General features: G+C 40.9%; 1 protein-coding gene across 1 annotated transcript in view; it reads right to left on the reverse strand.

The window, feature by feature from the left end:
- Positions 1–14384, reverse strand: part of KIAA1549L (KIAA1549 like) — a 190479-nt gene that overhangs the window by 39702 nt on the left and 136393 nt on the right. Inside the window, exons 14-15 of the mRNA XM_063117318.1 lie at positions 12219–12397; positions 5788–6005 (exon numbers count right to left, since the gene is read on the reverse strand). Of these exons, the coding sequence (XP_062973388.1) occupies positions 5788–6005; positions 12219–12397 (397 nt within the window). The remainder of the gene's footprint in view (positions 1–5787; positions 6006–12218; positions 12398–14384) is intronic.

Consider the following 14384-nt stretch of genomic DNA (forward strand, 5'->3'; position numbering starts at 1 on the left):
CGACAGGTTCTTTAGCCAGCTGAAGAGGCCCAACGTAATGAACATGCAATGCACTGGGAGAGCAGGAAACATAAGAGCGAGCACGTAAGTCGCAGAAGGCTATATCCCACAGTCTTTGTTTAACAGATTTCAAAGCAAAATTCAAGCCCAGATTAAGGAGGAGGGAAGAGGAGAGACCGATTGAAGCTGCCTTCCTGGCAAGAAGCTTGGACCAACTGTTCACATAGTTGTCCTGAGCCAGACATGGAAGCAGACCTGAGCCCCTCCCAAAAAGACTAACTTCCATCCAAAATTTTAAGGCAGACCACCAAGCCCTAAGTGAAAGAGAGCTTTCCCCGGTTTCCAACAAAAGTACCGAATTAGGGACACACTTTGGGAGTTGAAGAAGGGTCCTCAAAAACCTTGTCTGTAGCCTATCTATCTCAGATGTTAATCCCCCTATCCAGATGTTGGAGGCATATAAAAGCTGGGCTACAGACTTGGCATTAAACACTTTGATGGCAGATGGTATAAACATTCCTCCTTTAGTAAAGAAAAAGCGTGTTATTGTGGCTGAACTGACTGAAGCTTTGTTAAGGGTGGCCGATCGATGGGCACTCCAGGACAGGGTATGATGGAATAACAGCCCCAGGTAAGAGAAATTTTTCACCTGTTCCAAGATATGCTCATCAAGGGACCACCGACGTTGAGAAAATCTATTTTCAAAGACCATGACTTTAGATTTCTCAAAATTAATTTTCAGATCATTGGTCAAACAAAAGTTGGAAAATTTCATTAAAAGATGTTTCAAACCAGGCCTAGAGCAGGAGAGAATAACAGCATCGTCTGCGTAAAGTAAAATAGGAATTTTCCTTGCGCCAAGTTTGGGCAAGTGTCCTTCATGGTCAGACAGGGCCTCCTCAATATCGTTTATGTATAAGTTAAATAGCGTAGGTGCAAGGATACAGCCCTGTCTTACTCCTCTAGACATAAGAATTTCATTTGAAAGCTGTCCCTGTGTGCCACATTTAACTCGCATCCTGCTGTCGCTGTATAAAACCATTATAAGATTAAGAAGTCTTTTGTCCAGCAGGATTTTATCTAATTTCTCCCATAGTTTAGTTCTAGGGATGGAGTCGAAAGCGGACTTCAGATCCATGAAGGCGACAAACAGTTTGCTACGTAGAAATTTAAGATGTTTCTCCGCTAAGTGAAAAAGAATCAGACCATGATCAGAGGTGGAGTGATTCTTTCTAAAGGCAGCTTGGGCCTCTGTGACAACATTATTGACCTTGAGGATGTCAATTAGTCTATTGGATAGAAATTGAGCATAGAGCTTGCCTATTATTGAGAGCAGGCTAATAGGTCTAAAATTCCCAGGGTCCTTTGGGTGTCCCTTTTTGTATATCGGAACCACAATTGCGTGTCTCCAACTGTCAGGGATTTTGCCAGATTGATTTATAACGGTAAAAAGGGCGGCTAACAAAGGGGCCCACCAATCCTGATTGATTTTAATAAATTCAGCAGGGATAAAATCTATGCCGGGTGCCTTACCCCCTTTAAGTTGTTGGATTAATTCAATCACTTCCTCCTTAGAGACAGAATTCCAGGGTGGGAGGGAGGAGAAAGTGACATCCTTTCACATTACGCCAGTCCTTTTACAACTTCATTGGCTGCCAGTCCAGGTCCGGGCCCGATTCAAAGTGCTGGTATTGACATTTAAAGCCCTAAACGGTTTGGGGCCAGGTTATTTGAAGGAACGCCTCCTCCCATATGTACCTACCCGGACCTTAAGATCATCTACAGGGGCCCTTCTCCGTGAGCCCCTGCCAAAGGAAGTGAGGCAGGTGGCTACTAGGAGGAGGGCTTTCTCCGCTGTGGCACCCCGGTTGTGGAATGAGCTCCCCAGAGAGGTCCGCCTGGCGCCTACACTGTACTCCTTTCGTCGCCAGCTGAAGACCTTTTTATTCACTCAGTATTTTAACACTTAATTTTAACTTAAATTTAAATTATACTGTTTTAACTCTGTATTTTAACCTTATATCAATTTTGCTGCGTGTTTTTATCCTGGTTGTGCTTTTTATATTGTATTTTGTATTTGTATTTTTAACTTGTTGGTTGTTTTATGATGATTTTAATTTTTGTGAACCGCCCAGAGAGCTTCGGCTATTGGGCGGTATAAAAATGTAATAAATAAATAAATAAATAAATAAATAAATCCTGCATATCAGCCTGAGCTGATTGTATAGTGTCTGGGTCAGTAAAAATGGCTCTGAAATGATCCTCCCAGACCTGAGCTGGAATTGTGTAACTAGGTGCTTGGCAGTTGGATCGTAAGATGCCCGACACAATCTGCCAAAACATTTTTGAATCATTATTCAAGGAGGCATTTAACAGCAAGGACCAGGAGTTTCGTTCAGCTTGGCGTCTTTTTTGGGCTATGAGGGACTTGTATTGCTTTTTTAGCTGAAAATAGGTCTCATCAGATGAGACTAGAGAGTCGATCTGGTGCCACTTGAACATGTGTGGGCTCTCAGCAGAGATACATCCTCAGTCTGAGCAACATGCTGCTGTGTGAGGCTACCCATTGCAGACTACTGGGCTTCAGAAAGCCTTTCTTCAGCACATCCCTGCCTTCAACCTGCACACCATCAAGACACCACCTGTCCTTGGACCTGAGTGCCACATAGGAACAATGACTGTTCCGTCCCACCCAGCTGTCAAGGTCATCACACCAGTTTAAGAATACCTCTACACTGATTTGACAAAAAGAGATGTAGTTTCTTTGTTGAACCTCCTCAATGTAGTGGACTAAGGCAGAGAGATGTGCTGTGAATAAGACTGCATGACATCTCCAGAAAACCAGGTTCACTTGCATTTGATATCAGAGGATATGGACTGAACTGTGTTAAGGTCTACAGCAGCCTTCACCAACCTCGTGCTTTCCCGATTTTCCCAGCATCCCTGGCCATTGTCCATAGTGGCTGGGGCTCATGGAATTGCATTTGAAACACCTAGAGGGGGCCAAGTTGGAGAAGGCCTGCTTACAGTGGTGCCAAAAGCCTATCAAAGAGAGCAACTGGCTGCTGTATGTTTAATAGTTGAATATACACATATCCAGCTGCCCAGTTTTCCATACCAATAAAAGTTTTGGCATGAAAACCAAGGTCTTTATTAGTATTCTGGAATGCACAGCATTTTTTTTAAGGTGAAGTTCCCAAAAACTCTAGTAATTTCAATTGCAGAGAAAAATGTGAAGATAGGACTACACTGTGCATTCTTGTGAATGATGAACATATAGCTGTTCTAATATTTTTCTACTGCTACCAGAGCTTCTAATTTTCACCTGGAACTTAACCCCTGACCCTGTATTTCCCAGATTGTAATTTTCCCTTACAGCAGCTCAGTTCCTTCTACTGATGGCTAGCAAAATAAATTCTGAAACCTTAGATATGAATGCCTGTTTGACAGCCATAGGAATTTAGTTCAGGAGTTTTCAAGTGCTAACTGGCAGTTTGTATCAAAGAGAATAGGATATCCCCTTGGTAAGCCGTGCATGGCAAAATACTTCCTATCCACTGGATTCTTCCACTTATTTTATAGCCAGAAGCCCATGAAGGTCAGTCACAATATAAAAAGTAATGGCCAAAATAAAAGTAAATGGATCTTGTTTATTGCAATACTATGAGATATCAACGCAACCATCCATCGTTATAAAATTAATATAAGCATACCAAGTGTTAAGAAAGCTAAGAATATGCATATGGAACATTGAGAAATTTCTAGACAATTCTCATAAGGAATGTACATTGCCACTATTAATAGCAGCATTATTCCAAGACACAAAAGCAAGGGTCCAATGTAATCCAGGGGTTTATCTGTCTGAACCTGTCTTTATAAATGGTGTCCAGAAAAAAAAAAAAACACTTCCTTTCCTTGTTAAATATCTTAGCATTGCACCCAGTTCTGAAAGACAAGCATCATTCCCCCCATACAAAAAATGGTTTGAACAAATGGGATGCTATTTCAAAGTGGATGGTCATATGCTAGAAGATAAATGGTATTTTATCTTTGGATAGGTTTTCCAACCAATGACTCATTGAAATGACATTTGAAAGCATTTCAAAACTAAAGCTCCACACTCATTGATAATGACACTCAGTTTTTTTAGACTCTGTGGTGGCAGACACATTCCACCAGCAATAACTACTTGCAGATGCTTAGCTATTCCAACAAGCTAAGAAAAAGAACTAGTTCCCACCATCCAAAAATTGGCCTCCACGTAATATGTTCCAAATTCAGCCATCCCTGGAAATTCAATGGCATGAAAGAATAATATGGGACCCAGGCTATTTATGAATACAGGGATAATGTTTGGACAGACTTTTCTCTGTCCACAACATCTCAATCAAGTCTCAGCCTAACAAGGGAAATTGGTGCCAGATTACTGGATCTGCAGCCATGGAGAGCTTGGTTACAAGTTACATTCTCCACACAATCAAGGACATATAATTGACATCAACTCAGAAACCATCACACAGGCTCAGTTCGGACAACATGTTAGTCAATGCCGGTGGACCATTTAACCAACTGTTGCTTAAACAGTCCACCATTGACTAATGTGTCGTCTGTAGAGCGAAAACCACATCACAGTTAGTTATTTCAAAAAATAAGCAACAGAGATCACCAGAGGTTTGCAGTGTTGTTTTTCTGCACAATCGTTGATTATCGTGTTGTGTTGCGGGTTTCGTTGATTATTTTCCATACCGACAGAGTCATAAGGCAAAAGCAGCAAAAGAACCTGTTGTTCTAGACCAGCCTGGCTCCATTGGCAAGCACTTGGGGAGCCACTGATCATGCCATCCCTGCTTGGGACCATGCATGTCCCTTGCCGCCGCCGCTGCCACCACCACACGATCCATCTGGAGACAGGCTTGGGGGATAGAAGGAGCTCCTTCCATCCTCTTTGAGTCGATCCCCAAATGGATCGCAGGGCAGAGTGGGTGAAGGATGTCTCCCACGGCTGGATGTGCAACATCCAACCATGGGAGAAATCCATCTGCCGATATCGGGGAGTGGGGGAGAATTCGTCCTTCAGCTGTGACAAGGATGACTCAGAACAGAAGGGAAATCCTTTGCTGCAGCACTTTACATATGATCTAACTCCAGATAAAAATGCATGTTAACATTTCCATGTTTAACAACAGATAACCCGTTCAGCCGCTGTCGGTTTTTTCGTTTTGTTTTTTGTAATGCAATTATCATCACTATTTCCCAGAGGACGCCACCTTTCTGTCTTCAGATACTGACAGTATGGTTACTGAAAACTAACTGAGTTTTAAGCTTTGCTAACACTTTTTGTACTATCATCTATTTTTGGATCAGATACAATCCTGTACATAGAATAGCAGGGAATAGCACACTTTGAGTCAGGCTATCCTCCCATTTTTCATATTAAGCAATCATGGTAATTTTTAATTCTGATCAATGGGAGGGGGGGAAAATAGAACATATTGTCCTTACAGCCATATTGCTTTTCAAAAAATGTTTTACCCTCATCACATTTCAGCTTTATGCCTTCATTAATAAATAAATTAATAAAGCACCAATCATCTTGAGGAAATGATAACTCAATGCAGAGGAAAGTTGGCACATATGAAAACATTCTTCATACGCAAATAAACTAGTCAATTCATGTTACTATTCCGCCATATGACACCTAGGCAGCACTATTCCTCATGATATGCCTTTTTGGGGATAAAGAATGAATTGGCGTAACAGGCCATAAAAATGCACAGAACCACTCACCTGTTTTTGGGCTCCACAAATGGAGAAGATCCATCTGTATCGGGATCCAAAATATGATCTATTTCATTTTGTGCTTTTTCATACATCTTCTTTCTGTCTGCCAAGCCCTTATTATTATCAACTTGGGGGAAATCGTAGTAGCCTTTCCGTTTGGCTTTCAGGCGCAATTTGTTGCGATAGTGCTCTATATCAGACTTCTGTTTCAATGCTTTGTTAATCTGACAATAAACAAAAGTAAATATTAAAAGGTAGAAATTAATCAAATCACAGTACCATTTTTTTCAGGTGATTAATACCTTGAAATGATGGACATAACCATAGACTTAATTCACCTGCGCTGAAAGAGATATGCAGTTGGAGACTTTTTTTACAGCCTTTTAATAGATTACTTTTAGTAACGGAAGGAATGGGTTGAGGTGCTTTGTGCTTGAGTGCATGTTTTAATGTGAACCATCACAAGATCACCTAATTTTCAGATACTGATAGATCCTAACCCAGGCAGTAATGTCTGATCTTTAACTTAATGGTGAAAATGGAGCACAATTTTTGACTTGCCTACGCCAACCGCAACAGTCCCATATTCAATTCCAAGTGAACTCACACAAGATCACTGCTCTAATTTCGTGTAATGGAAAAACACAAGTTGCAAGTTTTTCCAGTTCATGGATGTTAGGCCCTTCATATAGGTTCATAGTTGAAATGGAATGTTGGACTTACCATGATACGTTCCTTTTCTACAATGGATGGAAGATAACCTCAAATGGATTGCTGCTTCCACTCGCTTATGTAATAGGGCAGGCTCATGAAAATCAGACTTTTATATGACTTCATCTGTGGAAGAGCTCCCCCTCCCAGTTTTGGGATGTAATATGCATAAAGAAGACAGTAATAATTCTAACCTTACTCAATTTTCCTTGCTTATGCAGGCACTGTAGTTCTTAATGGACAAATCACAGAATCACCATAAATCAGAAACATGAAGTATGAGGCATCCCTGGACCTAAGACACTAACGGAAAACCCAGATGGTCAGAGTTCACCCATTATGCCCCAGCAGTGAGACATATCCATCCAGGATGGGTAGGATACTCTCCATCCTCTGTAGAAAAGGATCTTATTATGGTAAATCCTAGGATAACATCTCCTAAAACTCCAGGCCTGGGAAAGCAGGCGATACTAGATACCCTAATCTAAAAACCTAACCTGAAAATTGTTGCTGTGACTGGATTATGAAACCACCTGCCTTGTGCTGCTAAACTGCCAGAATAGGTTCCCTAGTCCAATATGCTTATATGCATTGTAAACTGGGCCTGGAAAGTCCCTTGAAAGGGATTATGATTCCCAAGGATAGATAACTCCAAGTCAGCCACCATCTAAAGGTGTCAGGGCCCAACTTCAACACTGCAGTGGGTCTTAACAGAAGGATGTAGTCATATGCTGTCTCAGCAGTACACAACGATAACAGTGAACTAAATCACCTCCTGATTAGGTTGCCTAAGCTGCCAGACGGATCTGGAATGAAATCTGGTTCTCAGGACTGCTTCTATGCCAGCAGTCACACAGCCTTGAATTGCCTTACCTGCCTACAATACATTCTCATAGATGTTATAAATTATGTGAATGATATCCATCCCGAAGAGCAGATGCTATGTGGGATGGATATCACTGATGATGTGGCTGTATTAATTCTAACGTTCCATTCTTTTGTGATCAGTGAGCCTTTCTCCCCCTCCCCCACAATTAATTTAAAATTATTTAACTGGTTTACTAGTAACTAATGAGCACTGCATTGCAAGGTTACCTGAGAGCTCTGGCTCCCTGTTGAAAATAAAACCAGATGCAACAGTTAAGTAAGTACAGGTTAATGAGAATTCCCTTCAGATGCAGGTGAGCCAATGCAGCGGCCATCAGCTTTGGAAAAATTGGGAGAAGAAGCACCTTGCACTAATAGCAATTGCTTCCATCTGAGATCCAAGGAAATATTGGATTTCTCAGAGGGCATAAACATATTTTTGCCTTGAACCTATATGAATGGAGGAAAAACATTTGCACACTAGTGAGTTTTAAACCTTCTCAAATGCTTTAAAATCACCCAACTGTGTGCAGGTAAAGCTTCTCCAAGTAAGTGAAACTTCTGGACCCTTCTGGTGAGGTTCCTATATTTAAATTTCTGTTTAAAGGAACAAAGTGAACATAGAAGTCTTGGAAGCCTTCTTCTCCTCTTACTTAGGACATTAAGGAAGAAGTTTCTTCTTGCCCTTTGAATCTGTTAAAAGATCTTCAAGGGACTCTGTAAAAGGTACGCTTGGCCAAAAAAGGAGTAAGAATAAATTAACCTTAGATATAAAATATCCAGTCCACTTATTACAAAAATTACATTTAGTCTGATCACAGGTGCCGGCAGTTTAAGCTTGTATCTAACATCACTGGCAAAAGGCTTAACTAACTTGCATAACAGAGAGCTAAATTCTGTTGTAGTGCACATTCCAAGAGTTCCTTAGGACAAGGATCTTGAAATATTAGTGAACAGAGAGGTAGTCATGCTACCTCAATGGCTAAAATGGAGGCTTCCATATGACATGTTCATTCCTTTAATGCAGGGCTGGTGAACCTGTGGTCCTCCAGATGTTATCAGGATGCAATTCCCATCAGCACTATCCATCCTGGCCAATGGTGAGACATGATGGGAATTGCAGTTTAACATCATCTGGACAGCCACAAGTTCCCTATCTTTGCTTTAGTTTACCCACAGCTTTGGAAACCCAATATTAGGAACCTACAGAGCCATCTACCAGGAAACACTTTGAATGCCACATGGGTTCATGAAGTAAATTTTAAACTGTACCAATGTAGAAGAGCTAAACCTTTGGCCCCTCATGGCTTGGGAAATGAAGAGGTAGCTCTCTAAACTTAGCACAGTCTGATCCTCCTATTCTAGTAGCTTCTGAGAAAATGGTGTGAGATTCCTCACTTAGAAGACAACTCTCTTGGCTCTTCCCTCTGCTCCTTCTGTTTCTGAGGGAGAAACTGTCTAATACTCTTCTCAGAAGAAAAATTCTACAACTCCTTAATTTCTTCATCAGAAAAATCATTGCCCCTTCTATTTCTTAAGTGGGAGGGTCTGGCACAGTTAACCTGTTGATGTAACCTGTCTGACTCTATACTGTTAGCTTCACCCTTCCCGGTGCCTGTTTACACTTCCCTGTGCCTGTTTGCATTCTCCTTCCCTTCTTATTGTTTACTACAACTTTATTAGATTGTAAGCCTATGCGGCAGGGTCTTGCTATTTACTGTGTTATCTGTACAGCACCATGTACATCGATGGTGCTATATAAATAAATAATAATAATAATAATAATAATAAAGAGGTGATGCAACTTCAAGTTGTACCAACATGATACTCCCAAAATACAGAATGTTTTGGACTGGTTGCCATGCTGCAGTACCCAACAGGGCCCTTCCCACTGATTCTGTTCTGCAACCAGGATCCACAGCATGTGCAATGGAGATTAAACACTTCCTATAGGAAGTCCTGAAACAAGTGGAAGCGCTTGTTTCTAGATCAGGACAGGTTGGTGGAGCTCCCTTACATGAGCTCTGCTGACCTGCCTGCCCCATTCCAGAAATTAATTTAAAATTTACTTCATCTTTCAAGCTGGAAACTCTAGCATTCTGACACTCTAAACCAGTGAGACTCTTTTATTGTAGAAACCTCATGGTAAAAGTGTAATGGTTACACACTCAGAAATCATATAGCTGATTGTAATTTGCTATAGACACCATGTAATTCTAGAACAATCAAAAGCTAATAATTATAACTGTCAGAGATCTAGGTAGCTTGGTTTACTCATTGCAATCTCTATGGTTCAAAACATAGGGCAAGGAGCTCAGAAGATTCCTAGTATAATTCATCACAGGCAATCTAAGAGAAGGGTTTCTGATTATTATTATTATTATTATTATTATTATTATTATTATTTATTTATTTATTTATATAGCACCATCAATGTACATGGTGCTGTACAGGGCAACGGTCTGAAATGATTCCTGGAATAAGCCATCCCAAACAATCAAAGACAAGAATTCCAGAAAAAATACTTAAATAAATCTATACACACAGAGTTTAATTTAACCTTAATGTTTTTGTTAGAACTTCCACACTGCATGAGTCAAAGCTTTTCTAATCCAAGAGTCAAGACAAGTTCAAGAGTAAGACCAGAGTAATCTTATGCATGCAAAGATTTCAATTACCATGGCTTCCACTTTAGTATCTCTTCACTCATAGATCAAAATCCATAGCAAACAAGAATTCAAGGTCTATGAAAAGTATAGCAGTATTTTTCATAGCAAGTTCTTAACAATACAAACTTCAAAGAGACAAGCATCCAAATTAGATAGAATCCTCAAGGAACTCAGACAGTAGAAAGTTTGAACAAAAGAATTTTAGACAGTGAAGATGAGAATTTTCCTAGCAAAGGCTCCCAGCCTGAGCATCTGCTTAAAAGCAAAGGTGCAGCTGCAATAGCCCTCTTGCTGAACAAATAATAAGGAAGTTAAACTCATTAATGAAGCCCCTGCCCAAGCATGGTGTCTCCATTCTGCCCTTCAGAAGTGACACTTTAACCTTTATGACACTTTCAAAAACTTCCCCTCTTCTGTTAAGTTCTCACAAAGAAACTGCCAGCTTCCTTCCCTGTCAAACACAATGTCAACAGCTAAACAAGTGTAACTTAATTCCCATTTTTAACTTTAAAATCATTGACAAAGATAAACTCACACTGATTCAGACATTCCACAGGCTGAATGAGCCCAAACCCTTCAAACCACTCTGGCTATAAACTATAAACTCCACTGCTGTGCTGAGACTGAGCCACAACATGGAAGCATTACATTTCCATTGCACAATTGGTGGGTGTGGCTTGCAGAACGGAATTGGAAGGTGTGCAGTGGAATAGGGGGGTAGGGTTGGCAGCATCCCATTGGATACAGGTGTGAGGGTAGTTTCTTGTAACTTCCCAATTTTATAGGAATACTCTGGGGACTGACAGGCTGGACTGGGGGAAAGATCTGAAAAATATATTTCTCGCCTTTTCTCCTGGGCCCCAACCTTTTCTCAGTGGAGATAATAGGGGCTTCCCAGTCTTTTTTTGGGTCGCAGCTCAGGGATGTCAGGTAACTTTTTCTGTCCCATTGCTAGATCCTTGATCAGAAACTGGTATAACTAACAATTAACAATTCTAGGTGCAGGATACCTCTACCATCAATGATGGGGAGAAGAGAAGATCCATGCCAAGCTGCATCCTTTCTCAAGGCCTTACACATTTACCTCAGCTGCCTCAGTTTCTAGAACTGTTATCCGCAGATGGGTGGAAAAACATCTGCCTGTAACAGCCATTTTGTCCCACTTCGGCTCAGTGTCATCCAAGCCTATTTCCTGGGTGGTGACCTAGTCCTTGAGCAACAAGCAAACAGTTGCACTGCTGTGGATGGAGTTTGCTCCTTGGGCTCTGAGATTCTGGGAATGCACCCCGGCTTGCGACTATCCCAGCCCCTCTTGAGAGGACCTCCAAGGCAATGCCCTCTCTCTTGGAGATGGGCAGGACCAGAACTAGGAGGGGATGCTCTTAAACAGAGGAAGTCATATGCAAATCTGAATTGCATAAACCCTTCCTATTGAACAGAGTGGGAAGAGCAACCCATTCAAGGATACCTTTCAGCCACTATAGGAAAGAAATCACATTTACTTACATGAATAAACCACTTGTGCAGTGATGTGAAGATACCTTGGGTTATTATTTCTGTGGAAGCCCTCCAAACAAGCCCTTGTATCAGAATTCATTTCTAACCAAACAGCTCTTTACATAAAAGTTGCATAATTTTTGTTAACTTGACCTGCTGTGTGGGACATTTCATTATTCCTCAAGTGCTTATTTTTTTCTAGCTCAATGGAGAAATACCAAACATACATAAGGTTAAATATATGCAAAGGAACAGCTACCAGTTCTGTTTCACCCTGCTGAGGGAACCTTTCAGATTCATCTATGGCTATGTTTTTCTACTTCTATTTGGTACAAATATTATGACTACAGGCGACTTTTGCATAAGTAATACAACTGGGGGGGGGGCACTTTGCATATGATTTCCCCCGAGAGGACTTCAATCCCCCCCTCCCTATCTTTACCACTCCCAAAAGGAAATAGAGGAAACAGATTCAGTGTGAGGGATTGTGGGTTTTTTCCCAAAAAAACTGTCTCCTCAGAACTTGCTTCATTTACAGGATCTCTTATACAGCTCATCAGGCAACTTTTTATACTGAGTGCCAGAAGTCACAAAAGATCTCAGGTTCCAGTGGGCTGGTAGCCAGTTGTCCAACATTCCCCTCCCCTGAGCATTTTCTTAAAGCACAAATGATCTCACAAAATATATTCTTACCTCCCCATTAAGGACAGCGGTTTCCTGACTCCTGTCTGAAGCTGGGTGTGCAGGAGGCAAAGCTACAGGCTTTATGGCAATCAACTGTACAGATCCAGATGATGTGTCGAAGGGATCAATGGCAGACTTAGCAACACTGTCGAAGAGCATGCTTCCCTCCTCTTCATCACTTATGGGCACTAAAACACAATAGGATTAAGTGAGCAAACAGTTTTTGCATTATAATTCTGGATCAGAGAGACAATAGTGAAAGTGAATGCACAAAATTCAAACTTTCTCTATAGCAAGGAGCCAGTTCCTCCTCTAATTGGAATCACCACAATTAGATTTCAAAGAGAGGGAAACTGTTGCGGTTTTTATTTTCCATTCAAAGTGATATATTTTAAGCAGAAACTCCAAAGAGGAGGGGTTGTTTTAAAATAGACTACACTGCTGAGCATACTGGTAAATTACAAAAAGAGCACATTAAATCAATTAAAAAACAAAAGACAACAAAAGACAAAACAATATAGTACACTTTGTATGCTGCTCTGAGATCTTATGATATAGGGTGGGATACAAATGCAATAAATAAATAAATAAATAAACAGTTTTCAGACATTTTTTCAAATGCCAAAAATGAAAGTATACAGCAAGACTCCATAACATATTTTTAATTCATGTACAGTATGGACAGCATAATAGATTCTCCCAAAGCAGCTGGTACTTTGTTTCTAAATATTTGCTCCAGTGTATTTGCCTGTGGCACCTGCACAGTATCATACTTCAAGATATTATGTTGACATAATCAGTACAGCCCAATAAATGGCATAACCAAATCCTAGGCATGGTGCAAAGATCTTGAATGAATCTCTCTTTCCTCTCATTATACTCTCCTCGGCCCTTCACATATGAGAGGAGGAGAGAGAAAACTTTCATTTTAGAACAAACCATGGATCCCTGTTATGTATTAACTCAGAGAACTGTGGTTTATTCTGACCACAGTTCCTAAAACCAAACCATGATCAAACCGTGGTTTGATACCATGATTTGTTAACTTAATGATGGTTAGAATAAATAACACAGTTCTCCAGATTTGTATATAATAGGATAATGTAGTTTGTCCTAAAAGTAAAACTGGAAGTTTTTTCTCTCTTCTTGTGCATGAAGGAAGACAGGTTGGTGTGTGCAAACAGGCCAGAATTTCAGCAAATTTTCACTGGTTTTACCATCAGAACAGCCAACTGTCAATAAAGCATAACACAATGAGTGTAAATAGACTTTTGTCTGATTCACTAAATCCAGGAAAAAATCACGAGAGTAAACTGCTACATCTATTTCTTATCCATCTCCCCATACCATGAAATAACCCATCATAGGTTATTCATATTTTAGGAGGCTCTTTCTTTTAGGAGCTATCATTATCCCTAAAAAGGAAAGATAAGGGAGGAATAAAGCAGAGTATAAGCACCCATGTCTTTTCCTGTTTCTTCACACATACACCTTTCCCAGAACAGAGATTTAGCATGTACATGACTGGAGAGAAGGAAGATAATTGGGAAGATAATTGTTTACACTCATTCTGATTTCACCTCTTTGGCCTCGTTTCAAAAAACTGTTTACCAGAAGCAACAGTGGAACAAAAGCACCTCATATGTATTTGCCTGATCGTGGGGGCAAAAGAAGCCATTGTGGCTTCTCCCCCTCCCATATATGCACCAGTTGTTTACATAATTACCCACACTGCAGCACAGGTTGGCAGGATGTCCAAATCCTGCACAGGGCACACTGGGGATGGCTTTATACTCACCCCACAACCCCTACTGCATGTCATAGGTTGTAGGGCAGGTACAAAGCTATCTCCGCCGCGCCATACACTGGGTTCAGACGACACTCTAACTCGCGCTGCAGCATGGGTAATTATGTAAACAGCCGCATGCGAAACACACTTGGGGGCAGGGAGCAAAGACTCAATGGCTTCTTTTACACCTGGGATATGTGAACCCAGCCTCCAAGAAGTGACATCCCTCTCAAATCACTTTCATAATCTCTTAAAAATCTTGTATATCCCGAGCCAAAGAAGCAGAGGCAGCAGAGGCCAGGAAAAGGCTCCTGACTTACAATTTCTGAAGTTTTATGGCAGTCATCATTTGGGTTGATTTAGTGGGGAGTGAGGGGTCATCATGG

The sequence above is a fragment of the Elgaria multicarinata genome, chromosome 2 (assembly GCF_023053635.1).
Source record: "Elgaria multicarinata webbii isolate HBS135686 ecotype San Diego chromosome 2, rElgMul1.1.pri, whole genome shotgun sequence".
Classification (NCBI taxonomy): domain Eukaryota; kingdom Metazoa; phylum Chordata; class Lepidosauria; order Squamata; family Anguidae; genus Elgaria; species Elgaria multicarinata.